Raw genomic sequence first — 11,584 nt, 5'->3', positions numbered from 1 at the left:
GGGAGGGTGTAATTAATAAGGGCAGCGGGGTTAATTGGGGGGGTCCCCGAAATCTGGGGGGGGTGGAAGCATCTCCCCGGCCCCCCCCCCCCCCGCACAGCGGCTGCTCTTCCTGCGGAGGAAGGACTTCCGGGGGCAGCCCCCCCCCCCAAAAAGGATGCTACAGGTACGCCCGCCCCCAAGGATGCCATAGGTACCCTCGGGACGCTCTCGGGAGCTATGGGTACCCCCAAAGGGTGCTATGGGTACCCCCAAAGGATGCTATGGGTACCCTCGGGTCCCCCGGGTGTCAAAGGTACCCCCCCCTAGGATGCCACAGGTACCGCAGCCCCCCCCCCCTCCCCCCCCCCCGCCTGTAGGGGCGGGGTGTGCCCAGTTCTGACCCCTATAGCCCCCCTGGACCACCATAGCCCACCCCCTATAGCCCCCCCTAGGATCTGTGCATCCCCTATAGTCCCCCCCATAGAGACTCATAGCGCCCCCCAGCCCCTAAAGCCCCCACACCCCATAGAGAGCCCCCAGCCCCTATAACCCCTATACCCCATAGAGAGACCCCAGCCCCTATAACCCCTATACCCCATAGAGAGACCCCAGCCCCTAATGCCCCTATACCCCATAGAGAGACCCCAGCCCCTATAACCCCTATACCCCATAGAGAGCCCCCAGCCCCTATAACCCCTATACCCCATAGAGAGACCCCAGCCCCTATAACCCCTATACCCCATAGAGAGCCCCCAGCCCCTATAACCCCTATACCCCATAGAGAGACCCCAGCCCCTATAACCCCTATACCCCATAGAGAGACCCCAGCCCCTATAACCCCTATACCCCATAGAGAGAGCCCCCAGCCCCTATAACCCCTATACCCCATAGAAAGACCCCAGTCCCTATAACCCCTATAACCCCCCCCCCTAGAGCTTCTCCACGTCCCTCCAGCCCCTGTGTGCCCCCCACCCCCTATAGTGCCCCCAAATCCCCCCTGTGCCCTATATCCCTCAGAGCCACCTGCACCCCATAGCCCCCTGTTCCCCATAGCCCCCCTATAACCCCTCTCCCCCATATCCCCCTACGGCCCTCTGGGCCCCATATCCCCCCACAGCCCCCATATCCCCCCACAGCCCGCTGTCCCCCATATCCCCCCATGCCCCCATATCCCCCCTGTGTCCCCCCCAAGACCCCAGCCCCCCCACCCTCGCCACGTGACCACCGCCGCGCGGGGGCTGTCGGGAGCTGTAGTCCAGCCCTGCCTCTGTCTGAGGCCACGCCCCTTATGCCACGCCCATGTCCCGTCACGCCCCCTCACTACGCCCCCACGCGTCCATCGGTGACTCGGGGATCGCTCCGTGCCTCGCTCGCTCGCCGATTCGGCGCTCGGCCGCGCGGCCTGCGCAGCGCTGTCATGGCGGCCCCCGGGGTGGAGGCGCGGGCGCTGTTCGCGGAGGGGGTGCGGGCCGTGCTGGGGGGGTGGGCGGCGCTGCAGGTGAGGGGGACACCGGGGATACCTGGGGACACCTTGGGGGGGCACTGGGGACAGCTGCGAGCTGTGCTGGGGGGGGTGGGCGGCGCTGCAGGTGAGGCGGGGGCAGCGTGAGGGGGCCCCGAGGGACACCTGGGGCCACAGAAGGGGGCACCGGGCTGTGCCCATGTCCCCCCGGGGCTGTCCCCGCAGCTGGCGGTGGCGCAGGGCTTCGGGGGGCCGCAGGGTCCCGAAAAGGCCGCGTGGCTCAGCTCGGCGCTGCTCGACTTCTTCACGCAGAACGGTGCGTGCTGCCCCTCCCCCACCCCGGGGGGAGGGAGGGTCCGGGGGAGGGGGAGGGGCAGAGGTGACACCCCCCCCCACCCCCCCCGATCATCCCCCCAGCTGACCTGGAGCAGGAGGAGGTGGAGGATTTCCTGGCCGAGGTGATGGACAACGAGTTCGACACGGTGGTGGAGGACGGCAGCCTGCAGCAGGTGGGCTCCCAGTACGGACCAGTACGGACCAGTATGGAGCAGTGTGCTCCCAGCAGCGGCCAGCCTCCCCCCGGCACTCCCAGTACGGCCCAGTTTGTCCTCGGGCTGCTCTCAGCATCTTTTGGTGGCCTTTGTCCCCTCCTGGTATCCTTGGTCCCTTCCCAGGTGCTCCCAGTAGCTCCCAGTATAAACCAGTATGGACAAGGATGTTCCCAGCAGCCACTCCCAGTTCATCCCAGTCCATCCCCAGCCTGTTACCACCACCCTGAGTGTTCCCAGTGCCTCCCAGTATAGACCAGTCTGTTCTCGGTGCTCTTTTAGTTCTTCCCAGTGCATCCCAGTCCCACACATCACCCTCAGCATCCCCAGAGCCATCCCAGTCCATCCCAGTGCCCTCCCCAGTGGTTCCCAGTCCATCCCAGTCCCACACATCGCCCTCAGCATCCCCCACACCCATCCCAGTCCCCTCCCAGTCCATCCCAGTCCCCTCCCCAGTACATCCCAGTCCATCCCAGTCCCCTCCCCAGTACATCCCAGTCCATCCCAGTCCCACACATCGCCCTCAGCATCCCCCACACCCATCCCAGTCCCCTCCCCAGTCCATCCCAGTCCCCTCCCCAGTCCATCCCAGTCCATCCCAGTCCCCTCCCAGTCCATCCCAGTCCCCTCCCCAGTCCATCCCAGTGTCCCCCCTGCAGGTCAGCCAGGAGCTGGTGACCCTCTTTGCCCGGGCGCGGGGGGGGGATGTTGGGGGGGTGGGGGCGGCCCTGGGGGCTCTGGCCCGGCGCGGCCCCGCCCTGGCCGCCGCCCTGGCCACCGCCCGCCCGGGGGGGGACCCCCAGAGCCCCCCCGGGACCCCCCCAACAGCCCCCCGGAGCCCTGCGGAGCGAGGGGAGGAGGAGGAAGAGGAGGAGAGCGGCGAGGAGGTGAGGGCGTCGCATCGTTGGGATGATGTCATGGGGAGCTGGTGATGTCATTGCTTGGGAGCCAGTGGGATTGGGAGGGTGCTGGTGATGCCATCAAAGGGGCGGGGATGTGGTGATGATGTCATGGGGTGTAACTGGGGGGAGATACCGATGATGTCATTAAATTGGGGGTGGTGACTCCCCAGGAACCCCAAGTAAAGAGGGGCTAGAGCGTGATGGTGTCATTCCTGATGATGTCATTCAGTCCTGATGATGTCATCAAGTGACGGGAAACAGGGGACAGTTGGGAAGGGGGTGGAGCAGTGGTGGTGTCACCAAATTTAGGGAGAGGGACCCCCCAGGACGCCTGTGATGGAAGAGGAGGGGCACTGATGATGTCACCAAGGGGGTGTGTGTGACACCGATGACATCACTTGGAGGGGGGAAGTCACACTGATGACATCATTGTCCCCCCCAGGCCATGGAGTGCGGGACACCCCCGCCCCCCTCGGACGGCTGGACCGTGGTGCAGCGGCGGCGGCGGCGATGATGGGGGGAGGGGTGTCCTGTGTGTCCCCCCCCCAGCTTGGGGGACACCCCTCCCCCACCCTGCTCCCCAAACTGGGGGGAATAAAGGCCCTACCCCTATGGGGGTGTGGGAAGAGGACTCGTGTGATTATTGGAGGGAGAGGCCGCTTAGAGAGCCCCTGGCCCCACTGCGACCCCAGAGATCGTTCCCAGTATAACCCCGTCCCTCCCAGTTTAACCCCGTCCCTCCCAGTATAACCCAGTCCCTCCCAGTGCCCCGCCCATCATGGCGGCCGCTCTGAGGGCTCCAGGGCCGTGAGGGGCGTGGCTTTCTCACCACGCGTTGTGATTGGCTACACTTTGCATCGGTGGGAACGCCCTTCGCCCTTCCCACGCGGCGATTGGTCAGCTGGACTCAAACGGGGTGGTCGCGGGCGCTGATTGGTCGCCGCCGCTCGGGTGGGCGGAGCGAGGCAGGAGAGCGGGAAGACGCGGCGGGGATGGCGGCGCGGCTGGAGCGCGCGAGGGGGTGAGCGCGCGACCCCCCCCCAACGGCGGGAACCCCTGAGGGCTGCCCGGCCGCCATCTTGGCTCGGGGGCGGCCCCCACGAGCCTGCGGGGGCCTCAGGGGGTCCGCTGGGTGCCATTGGGGTCCCTGAGCGGTCACCGGGTCCTTACGGGCTCTTAGGGGTGGCGCCCAGCCCCACACGGGGCACTGCAGTGCCTCCGTGCCCTCACGCCTGTCCCGGGGGCTCTGGGGAGGGGATGGAAGGGGGTCGCCGAGGGGTCTCTTCATCCCCACGGGGGTCCCCGGGACCTCACGCGTGTCCGAGGAGGGGTCCTGGTTGTCTCGTGTCACTGCGGGGTATTGGGGGGATCTCCTCGTTTCTGGAGGGGTCTGGGGGGTGTCCCCCCCATCCCCACCCGTGTCCCCACGCGTGTCCCCAGGGCGCTGGCAGCGCTCGAGGCCGCCCTGGCCTTGGAGGAGGAGGAGGGTGATGTCCCCACCCGAGTCCTGGTGGAACATCAAATGGTGAGACCCTAAAACTGCCCTGCAGCACCTCAGAATAGACCTGCAGCACCTGCGTCTCCCCCGTAGCTGTCCTTGACCTCTCCATTTGCCCCCTAACACCCCCACATCTCCCCTAAATTACTTCTGACCCCCCAAATTTCTCACAGCCGCCCTATCTGGCCTTGATTCTTTTAGTGACTCCCGTATTTGTCCCCTAAACCTTCTCAACTGCCCTATTTTGTCATTCTGCCCCTTATTTTCCTCGAAAAATTCTCCTTTATCCCCCTAGTTCTCCTCTCCACACTCCATATTTTCGCTACACCTCTAATACTTGCTCCATGATCTCCCCCAAACCCCTTGGCACCCCAAATCTCCCGTGACACCCCAAACCTGCCCCCCAGGACACTCGGCGGAAGCAGAAGCTGCTCCTGTCCCAGCTCCGGGTGCTGAAGCTGCTCCTGGGGGTCATCGAGAACCCGGGGCTGCCCCCGGCCACCACCAACCTGCGTGAGCCGCCAAACTGAACCCCAAAACCCCCTGATCCCCCCTAAACTGAACCCAGAGCTGCCCACAGCCTGTGTGAGCCCCCCAAAACCCCCTGAGACCCCAAACTCTTGGTTTAGCCCTGAACCTAAAATCCCCTTGACCTTCCTTGTCCACTTTGGGAGTTCCTGGGTCCCTTTGGGGCAGGGCTTTGGGAGTTCTGGGGTCAGGTTTGGGGCAGGGGTTTGGGGGTTCCTGGGTCCCCTTTGGGAGTTCTGGGGTCCGGTTTGGGGCAGAGGTTTGGGAGTTCTTAGGTCTCCCTGGGGAGGGAGCTCAGGGGATGTTTGGGAAATCCCATACATTTGAGTCTTCTTTGGGGCTTCCTGGGTCTGGTTTGGGAGATCCTGGGACCCCTTTGGCAGGGATTGGTGATTCCCTTTTGGGGTCCCTGCCTTTTTGGAGGGGCTGATGTGGGGCTCCCCCCAGGCGAGGTGGCGGCGCAGGCGCGGGGGCGCTGGCGGGAGCTGAAGGCGAGGTACGGGGGGGCCCTGGCGGCCCTGGGGGAGGCCCTGCCCCCCGCCCTGGCCCAGCTGCACCGGGGCCAGCAGCTGCTGCAGCGAGGGAGGGCGACCCTGGGAGCACGGCTGGAACAGGTACGGGGGTCCCAGGGGCCCTGGGGGATCCCTGGGGGGATGGGGGTCCCTAGGGGGCTGGGGGCACAATGTGGGTCTTAGGGGTCCCATGGGTGCTGGGGGCACAATGTGGGTCCTGGGGGGGTTCTGTGGGTGCGGGAGGGCTGGGGGCACAGTGTGGGGCTGGGGGCTCCTCTGGGGGTTGGGGGCACAGTGTGGGGCTGGGGGCTCCCATGGCTGCTGTCACTCCCTCCCCCAGCAAGAAGAGCTGAAGGTGAAGGTGTGTGAGGCCACAGAGAGACGGGACCAGGTGAGACTGGGGGGACACTCTTTGGGGTCCCCCTGCCCTGTGGGGGCTCCTGGTGGGTCCTACTTACCTTGGGGTGCCCCTGCCCACGGGGAGTCCATTCTGGGGTTCCTTCTCACTTCGGCTCTTGGCTCCTTCTCCCCCTTTTGGGGTCTACCCCCAATTTGGGATCTCTTTCCTCTGCAGCCTGGGGGTCTTTTTCTCCCCAAATTTGGGATATTTTTCCCCTCCAAATTGGAATTTTTCTCCCCCAGTTTGAGGTCTTGTTCCCCCTGAATTTGGAGTCTCGTTCTCCCCTAGTCGGAGGTATTTCCCCCCCAAAATTTGGGGTTTTTTCTCCCTCTAATTTGGGGTGTTTTCTCCCCATTTTGGGGTCTCTTTCTCCCCCAGCTGCTCCGGCGGGTTCAGGAGCGGCGCCTGCAGCGGCTCGGCCGGCAGGAGGCGCTGCAGGGGCTGCGGGAGACAGCGGCCAGGTGAGGGGACAGGGGAGGGGGCCATGGGGGGCACAGGGTCGGGGGCCCCTGGGATTTTTGGGGGGTGGTCCTAGGGTCCTGAGGGGGACCTCCAGTATTGGGGAGGGGTTCTCAGGGTGGGGGAGAGCCCTGGAAATGAACCCAGTGGGGGTCCAGGTGGGGCTGGCTGCTGGGATAGTGGAGGGGACTCAGGGAGTTTTGGGGGGGTGGTCGTGTCCCCCCCACCCACAGACTGTCATTTCCCGCAGGGTGGAGGCCTCGTGCCACCTGTACCAGGCCCTGGCGGGGGTCCAGGTGCTGCCTCCCTCCCCAGGGACCCCCAAGCTGGAGCTGGAGCTGGAGCTGGGACCCCCTCCCGGCTCCTCCCATTCCCTGCCCCCCCTTCGTCTGTCCCTCACCCCCAGTGGGGGGGTCCAGCTACAGGTGAGTGCCTTGGGGGGGATTTTGGGGGGCTGGGGAGGATTTGGGGGCTCAGGGGAGGAACTGGGTGCTGAGCGGGCACTGGGAGGGCTTGAGGGGATTTATGGGAGGATTTTTGGGGGTCAGGAAGGCTGTGGGGGTGCTCTGGGGGGTTCTGGGTGGTTTTGGGGTTTGAGCACCTCCTCCTTTTACCCCCAGGAACCCCCCCTGGGGCTGCCCCCACCCCTGGGCCCGGGGCTGCTGGAGCTGCAGCAGCGCTGCTGGGAGAGCTGGAGCCTCTGGGCAGAGGTGACACACCTGAGGAACAGGTGAGGGGGGCTGGGGGGGTCTTTGGGGGGGGCTGAGGGGGCAGTTGGGGGTCTTTGGGGGAGGTGTGAAGGGTCTAGGGGGTAGCTGGGAGGGGTAGAGGCATTTAGGAGGGTAATTGGGGGGCTGTTTGAGAGGTTGAGGGATCTTTGTAGAAGGTCAGGGGGTCTTTGGGGCAGTTCTGGGGGGCTTTGGGGTAATTGCCAGGGTGGGGGGGTTGATTGGGGGTGCTGGGGGTTAATTGGGGGGCTCACCCCAACCCCCGGTGATCCCCCAGGTTCGCCCTGGACTGGCAGCCGGAGTTGGGGCTCCTGCAGGTCCTGGGGGGCCCCCGGGATGCCCAGACCCTCTGGACGCTGGAGCTGGAGCCGGGGTACCCCCAGAGCGGGGGGGTGCGACTGCTGCCCCCCCCCAAAGGGGGCCCCCCCCATCCCTGTGAGTCCTTTGGGGGTTTCCTGGGGGAGTTTGGGGGTCCCTCAGAGGGGATTAGGGATCTGTGGGGCAGGTTTAGGGATCCAGGGGCAATTTGAGGGACCCTGGGGGTGGGTTGGAGGTTCCCGGGGGAGCAACTGGGGGAGGGCTGAGGGCAATTTTGGGGTTCCTGGGGCACTGGGGGTTGCCTGGAGGTGGTTTGGGGGTCCTGGGGGGCTCACTTGGGGGTCACTGAGGGCAATTTGGGGGTGTCCCAGAGTCACTTGGGCATCCCAGGGATGGTTTTAGGGTTCTTGGTGGGTTCAGGGTGGCTCTCAAGGGGGCACGGGAGGGTCCTGGGAGTGAGCCCCAAACCCCCTTTTCCTCCACAGGCACCCCCAGACCCCCCCACTCTGACACGGTGGCTGGAGCTACTGGTGGGGGGGGTCCCTGAAAACGGGGGATCCCCCTCTATCCCCCCCCAGTAAAAAGCCCCACTGCACCCCAATAAACTCACGGCCACCGTTTCTCCAGCTCTGTCTCACCCCAAAAAAAAGCCATTTCTGGGGGTTTGCAGGAGCAGCTTTATTGTGGGGAGGGGGCTCAGGGGTTTCGGGGTGCCGGGGTTCCCCCAATCCGGGGGTCCCTACGGGGGCGGGTCGGCCCCGCGCCGCTTGGGCTGGTTGCGCTCGGGGTGCAGCAGGATCACGTAGACCTTGGGGGCGTAGAGGAGCCCCAGCGGCACCGAAGCCGACAGCGACATGGACACGGTCAGCGTGGCCGTCTGCACGTGCACCTGCACCCCAAAAACGGTACCCCGAAATCCCACTGACCCCAAAATCCTCCATCCTAAGTCCCACTGACGCCCAAATCCCATTGATGGCTAAATCCCATTGACCCCAAAACAGGGACCGCGCCAGGAGACTTCCAAATACCCCCAGGGACCCCCCAAATCCCCCTCCTCATCCTCGCTGCCAACTGAGCGGTGCCGAAGATGGGCCTGAAGGCAAACCAGACCATGTGTGCCCACAGTGACCCCCCAAATATCCCCAGGGCCCCCCAGAAACCTCCCAGGGATCCACCAAACACCCCCAGGAGCCCCAGGCCTCCCTCCCACCCTCTCTCCTGACTGGGTGGTGCCAAAGATGGGCCTAAAGACAAACCAGACAATGTGTGCCCACGCTGATCCCCCAAATACCCCCAGGGACCCCCCCAAATACCCCCAGGGACCCCAAACCCTCCTCACCCTCTCTGCCGACTGGGCGGCGCCGAAGAAGATGGGCCCGAAGGCGAGCCACACCACGCAGGTGGTGTACATGGCGAACCCGATGGGCTTGGCCTCGTTGAAGGTCTCGGGGACGCCGCGCGCTTTGACGGCGTACACGGTGCAGGTGAGCATCAGCAGCAGGGCGTAGGCCAGGCAGGCCAGCGTGGCCCCCTCGGCCATGTCGCAGCGCAGGACCCCCCGCGCCGCCTCGGGGTCGGGGGTCCGGCCCATCTCGTAGTCGATGAGGGCGTGGGGTGGCCGGACCAGCAGCCAGGTGGCCGCGGCCACCAGCTGCAGCCCGCTGAGCGTGAAGGTGATGACCAGCTGCGAGGTGGGGCTGATGAAGCGCGGCGGCGTCACCGAGCGCTTCCCTGCGGGGCACGGCGGGTTACGGGGGGCTGCCGGCACCCCCAGAACTCGCCTGGCCTGAAGGCGGTGGGGGTTGGGGTACCCCATGTCCCTCAGCCTCATACGGAACCCCAAAACATTTTGGAGGCCCTGGAAGTCACCTCCCTTGGGGATGGGGCTGGTCTCAGTGAGGAGCACAGGGTGGGGACTCTGTCCCATGTCCCTCATGCAGCCCCTCACTCCAGGCTCCCACCCCCCAGCGCCCCTCACCCCTGCCCAGAGCCCCTCACCCTGTCTTCCCACCCCACCCTGCCCCTGTGCCCCTCACCCAGCTCAAGAGATGTGGCAATGCAGTTGGTCTTGGTGAGAGCATGGCACGGGTGAGACCCCGGCCCCAGCCCCTCACCCTGTGCCCTCCAACCTCACCTGTGCCCCCCAGCCCCTCACCCCGTGCCCCCCAGCCCCTCCTGTTACCCCCAGCCCCTCACCTGTGCCCCCCAGCCCCTCACCCCATGCCCCTCACCCCGTGCCCCCCAGCCCCTCACCCTGCTCGAAGATGCGGTAGATGCGGTTGGTCTTGGTCAGCAGCGCGGCGTAGGTCAGGCTCATGCCCATGCCCAGGAAGAGTCGCCGCAGGGCGCAGACCCCCACGCCGGGCTCGGCCACCATGAGGAAGGTGATGGCGTAGACCAGGGCGATGCCGGCCAGCAGGACGTAGCTCAGCTCGCGCCCCGACGCTTTGACGATCGGCGTCTCGTGGTGCCGCACGAAGGTGGCCAGCACGAAGGCGGTGGCCATCAGCCCCAGCGTGGCCAGGGCCAGCGGGACGGCGGCGCAGGGGTGGCCCCAGCTCAGGCGCAGCACGGGCGTGGGGCGGCAGGCGGTGCGGTTGGGCGTGGGGCGCAGGTGAGGGGCGCAGGGCAGGCAGGTGAACAGGTCGGCCCGGTACTGGTAGCCCCCGCAGAGCTCGCAGTGCCAGCAGCACGGAACCCCCTTCACCGGCTTCTTGCGCTCGCCGGGGCCGCACGGCAGGCTGCACACCGAGGGCGGCGGCGACGACGAGTTGGAGCCCCAGGCCATGGCGTCCTCCTGGGGGGGGGATGGTCAGGGTCACCCCAAACCTCCCCAGGGACACCTTGAACACCCCATGGACATCCCAACCCCTCATGAGCACCTCATGGATCCCCCAAACCCTCCATGGAAACCCTGAACACCCTATGGAAAACCCAAACACCCCCCATGGACACCCCAAACACCCCAGGGACACCCCGAACACCCAATGGAAAACCCAAACACCCCCCAGGGACACCCCGTGGTTCCCCCAAGCCCCCCATGGACACCCACCCAGGGGGAACAGGGCATCCCCACCCAGTGCCCCCAGCTGGCCACTGGGATACCCCGGGGGGCTCCTCTGGGGGGCACCCCTGGGCTCTGGGGGGCTCAGGGGTTCCGGACCCACCTGCAGGTGCAGCCCCTGCACCCACTGCCCCACAGCCCGGTAGGCCCCGGTGCCGTTGCCCCCCTGGAACTGGAAGATGTCGTAGCGCCCGGGGGCGTCCCCGTTCTCGTTGAAGGACACCGGCGTCCCCGCGCTGCCTGTGCACCAGTACAGACCAGTATAAACCAGTAACCACTGGTCTAGGTCAGGGACACCCCCTGCCACCCCACCGGAAAGGTCAATGACCCCCCCCAGCCCCAGTGTGCCCCCAGTACAAGGCAAACCAGTGCTCCCATCCCACTACCCTCCCAGTACCTCCCAGTATGTCCCAGTATGGTCTCCAGTGCTGCCATCCCCTTCCCAGTGCCTCCCAGTACATCCCAGTGCCTCCCAGTATGTCCCAGTACATTCTCCAGCCCCCGCAGTACATCCCAGTGGTTCCCAGCATGGTCTCCAGTGCCCCCAGCTCTCTCCCAGTGCCACCCCAGTATATCCCAGTGTCTCCCAGTAGCTCCCAGTATGGTCTCCAGCTCCCTCCCAGTGCTCACCCCATATCCCAGTGTCTCCCAGCGCCCCCAGTACCGTTGAAGGCCACCCTGCGGATGTGGGTGAGCAGGCGGCGCCCATCGGGGGGGTCCATGTGGGCGCAGAGCCCCCCGCCCGGGCAGGCCTCGCCCAGCATGGAGTGCAGCCCGTGGGCCATGGCCAGCACGGCGTCGATGACGAACTGCACCTTCCCCTCCTGCTCGTAGGGGGAGTCCCGCCCGATGCGTTCCCGCCCTGGGGGACCCCAAATGAGCACCCTAAATCCTCCGTGGGCACCCCAAACCCACCAGGGGCACCCCATACCTGCCCTGGGCACCCCAAACCCACCAGGGGCACCCCATACCTGCCCTGGGCACCCCAAACCCACCAGGGGCACCCCAAACCCATCATGGACACCCCACCTTCTCCTCCTGCTCGTAGGGCAAGCCTCACCTGATGCACTCCCACCCTGGGGGACCCCAAATGAGCACCCTAAATCCTCCATGGGCACCCCAAACACACCAGGGGCACCCCAAACCCATCATGGACAACCCACCTTCTCCTCCTGCTCGTAGG

General features: G+C 65.9%; 3 protein-coding genes and 1 long non-coding RNA gene across 6 annotated transcripts in view; 3 read left to right on the top strand and 1 right to left on the bottom strand.

Annotated features, from left to right (window-relative positions):
- Positions 1–135: 135 nt before the first annotated feature.
- Positions 136–3,625, top strand: TSR2 (TSR2 ribosome maturation factor). Of its 3 annotated transcripts, none has more exons than XM_038126576.1 (5): positions 136–319; positions 1,670–1,760; positions 1,862–1,953; positions 2,652–2,885; positions 3,335–3,625. In XM_038126576.1, exons 1-5 carry the CDS (start codon positions 242–244, stop codon positions 3,602–3,604), a joined length of 765 nt encoding a protein of 254 aa, XP_037982504.1. In that variant the 5' UTR covers positions 136–241; the 3' UTR covers positions 3,605–3,625. The 3 variants fall into 3 exon arrangements, with proteins under 3 accessions (XP_037982504.1, XP_037982503.1, XP_037982506.1); XM_038126575.1 differs by lacking the exon at positions 136–319 and adding an exon at positions 1,328–1,480; XM_038126578.1 differs by lacking the exon at positions 136–319 and adding an exon at positions 1,385–1,444.
- A 248-nt stretch (positions 3,626–3,873) lies between these two features.
- On the top strand, positions 3,874–6,888 carry ZWINT (ZW10 interacting kinetochore protein). The gene is made up of 8 exons (XM_038126520.1): positions 3,874–3,915; positions 4,335–4,419; positions 4,800–4,905; positions 5,368–5,534; positions 5,773–5,823; positions 6,211–6,293; positions 6,542–6,716; positions 6,844–6,888. Exons 1-8 carry the CDS (start codon positions 3,887–3,889, stop codon positions 6,886–6,888), a joined length of 741 nt encoding a protein of 246 aa, XP_037982448.1. The 5' UTR covers positions 3,874–3,886.
- Positions 6,889–6,908: 20 nt separating this feature from the next.
- LOC119696782 lies at positions 6,909–7,968 on the top strand. The gene is made up of 3 exons (XR_005255648.1): positions 6,909–7,021; positions 7,297–7,454; positions 7,823–7,968. It is a non-coding gene; the product is annotated as an uncharacterized LOC119696782 (long non-coding RNA).
- Positions 7,969–7,970: 2 nt separating this feature from the next.
- The window catches only part of LOC119696724 (metabotropic glutamate receptor 6-like), a 10,562-nt gene continuing 6,948 nt past the window's right edge, over positions 7,971–11,584 (bottom strand). Inside the window, exons 10-11 of the mRNA XM_038126531.1 lie at positions 8,677–9,068; positions 7,971–8,226 (exon numbers count right to left, since the gene is read on the bottom strand). Of these exons, the coding sequence (XP_037982459.1) occupies positions 8,077–8,226; positions 8,677–9,068 (542 nt within the window). The 3' untranslated portion in view covers positions 7,971–8,076. The remainder of the gene's footprint in view (positions 8,227–8,676; positions 9,069–11,584) is intronic.

Source organism: Motacilla alba, unplaced genomic scaffold (assembly GCF_015832195.1).
Source record: "Motacilla alba alba isolate MOTALB_02 unplaced genomic scaffold, Motacilla_alba_V1.0_pri HiC_scaffold_35, whole genome shotgun sequence".
NCBI classification, from domain to species: domain Eukaryota; kingdom Metazoa; phylum Chordata; class Aves; order Passeriformes; family Motacillidae; genus Motacilla; species Motacilla alba.
The sequence above is the reverse complement of the archived record's forward strand: the minus strand, read 5'-3'. Positions and strand labels throughout refer to the sequence as shown.

Bases quoted from the DNA above. Each gene is read 5' to 3' on its own strand.
- ZWINT (XM_038126520.1), top strand. From the start codon at position 3,887: ATGGCGGCGCGGCTGGAGCGCGCGAGGGG. The intron at 3,916-4,334 runs GTGAGCGCGCGA...GCGTGTCCCCAG, and splicing joins CGGCTGGAGCGCGCGAGGGG to GGCGCTGGCAGCGCTCGAGG. The intron at 6,717-6,843 runs GTGAGTGCCTTG...GGGGTCAGGAAG, and splicing joins GTGGGGGGGTCCAGCTACAG to GCTGTGGGGGTGCTCTGGGG.
- TSR2 (XM_038126575.1), top strand. From the start codon at position 1,400: ATGGCGGCCCCCGGGGTGGAGGCGCGGGCGCTGTTCGCGGAGGGGGTG. The intron at 1,761-1,861 runs GTGCGTGCTGCC...TCATCCCCCCAG, and splicing joins CGACTTCTTCACGCAGAACG to CTGACCTGGAGCAGGAGGAG. The intron at 1,954-2,651 runs GTGGGCTCCCAG...TCCCCCCTGCAG, and splicing joins AGGACGGCAGCCTGCAGCAG to GTCAGCCAGGAGCTGGTGAC.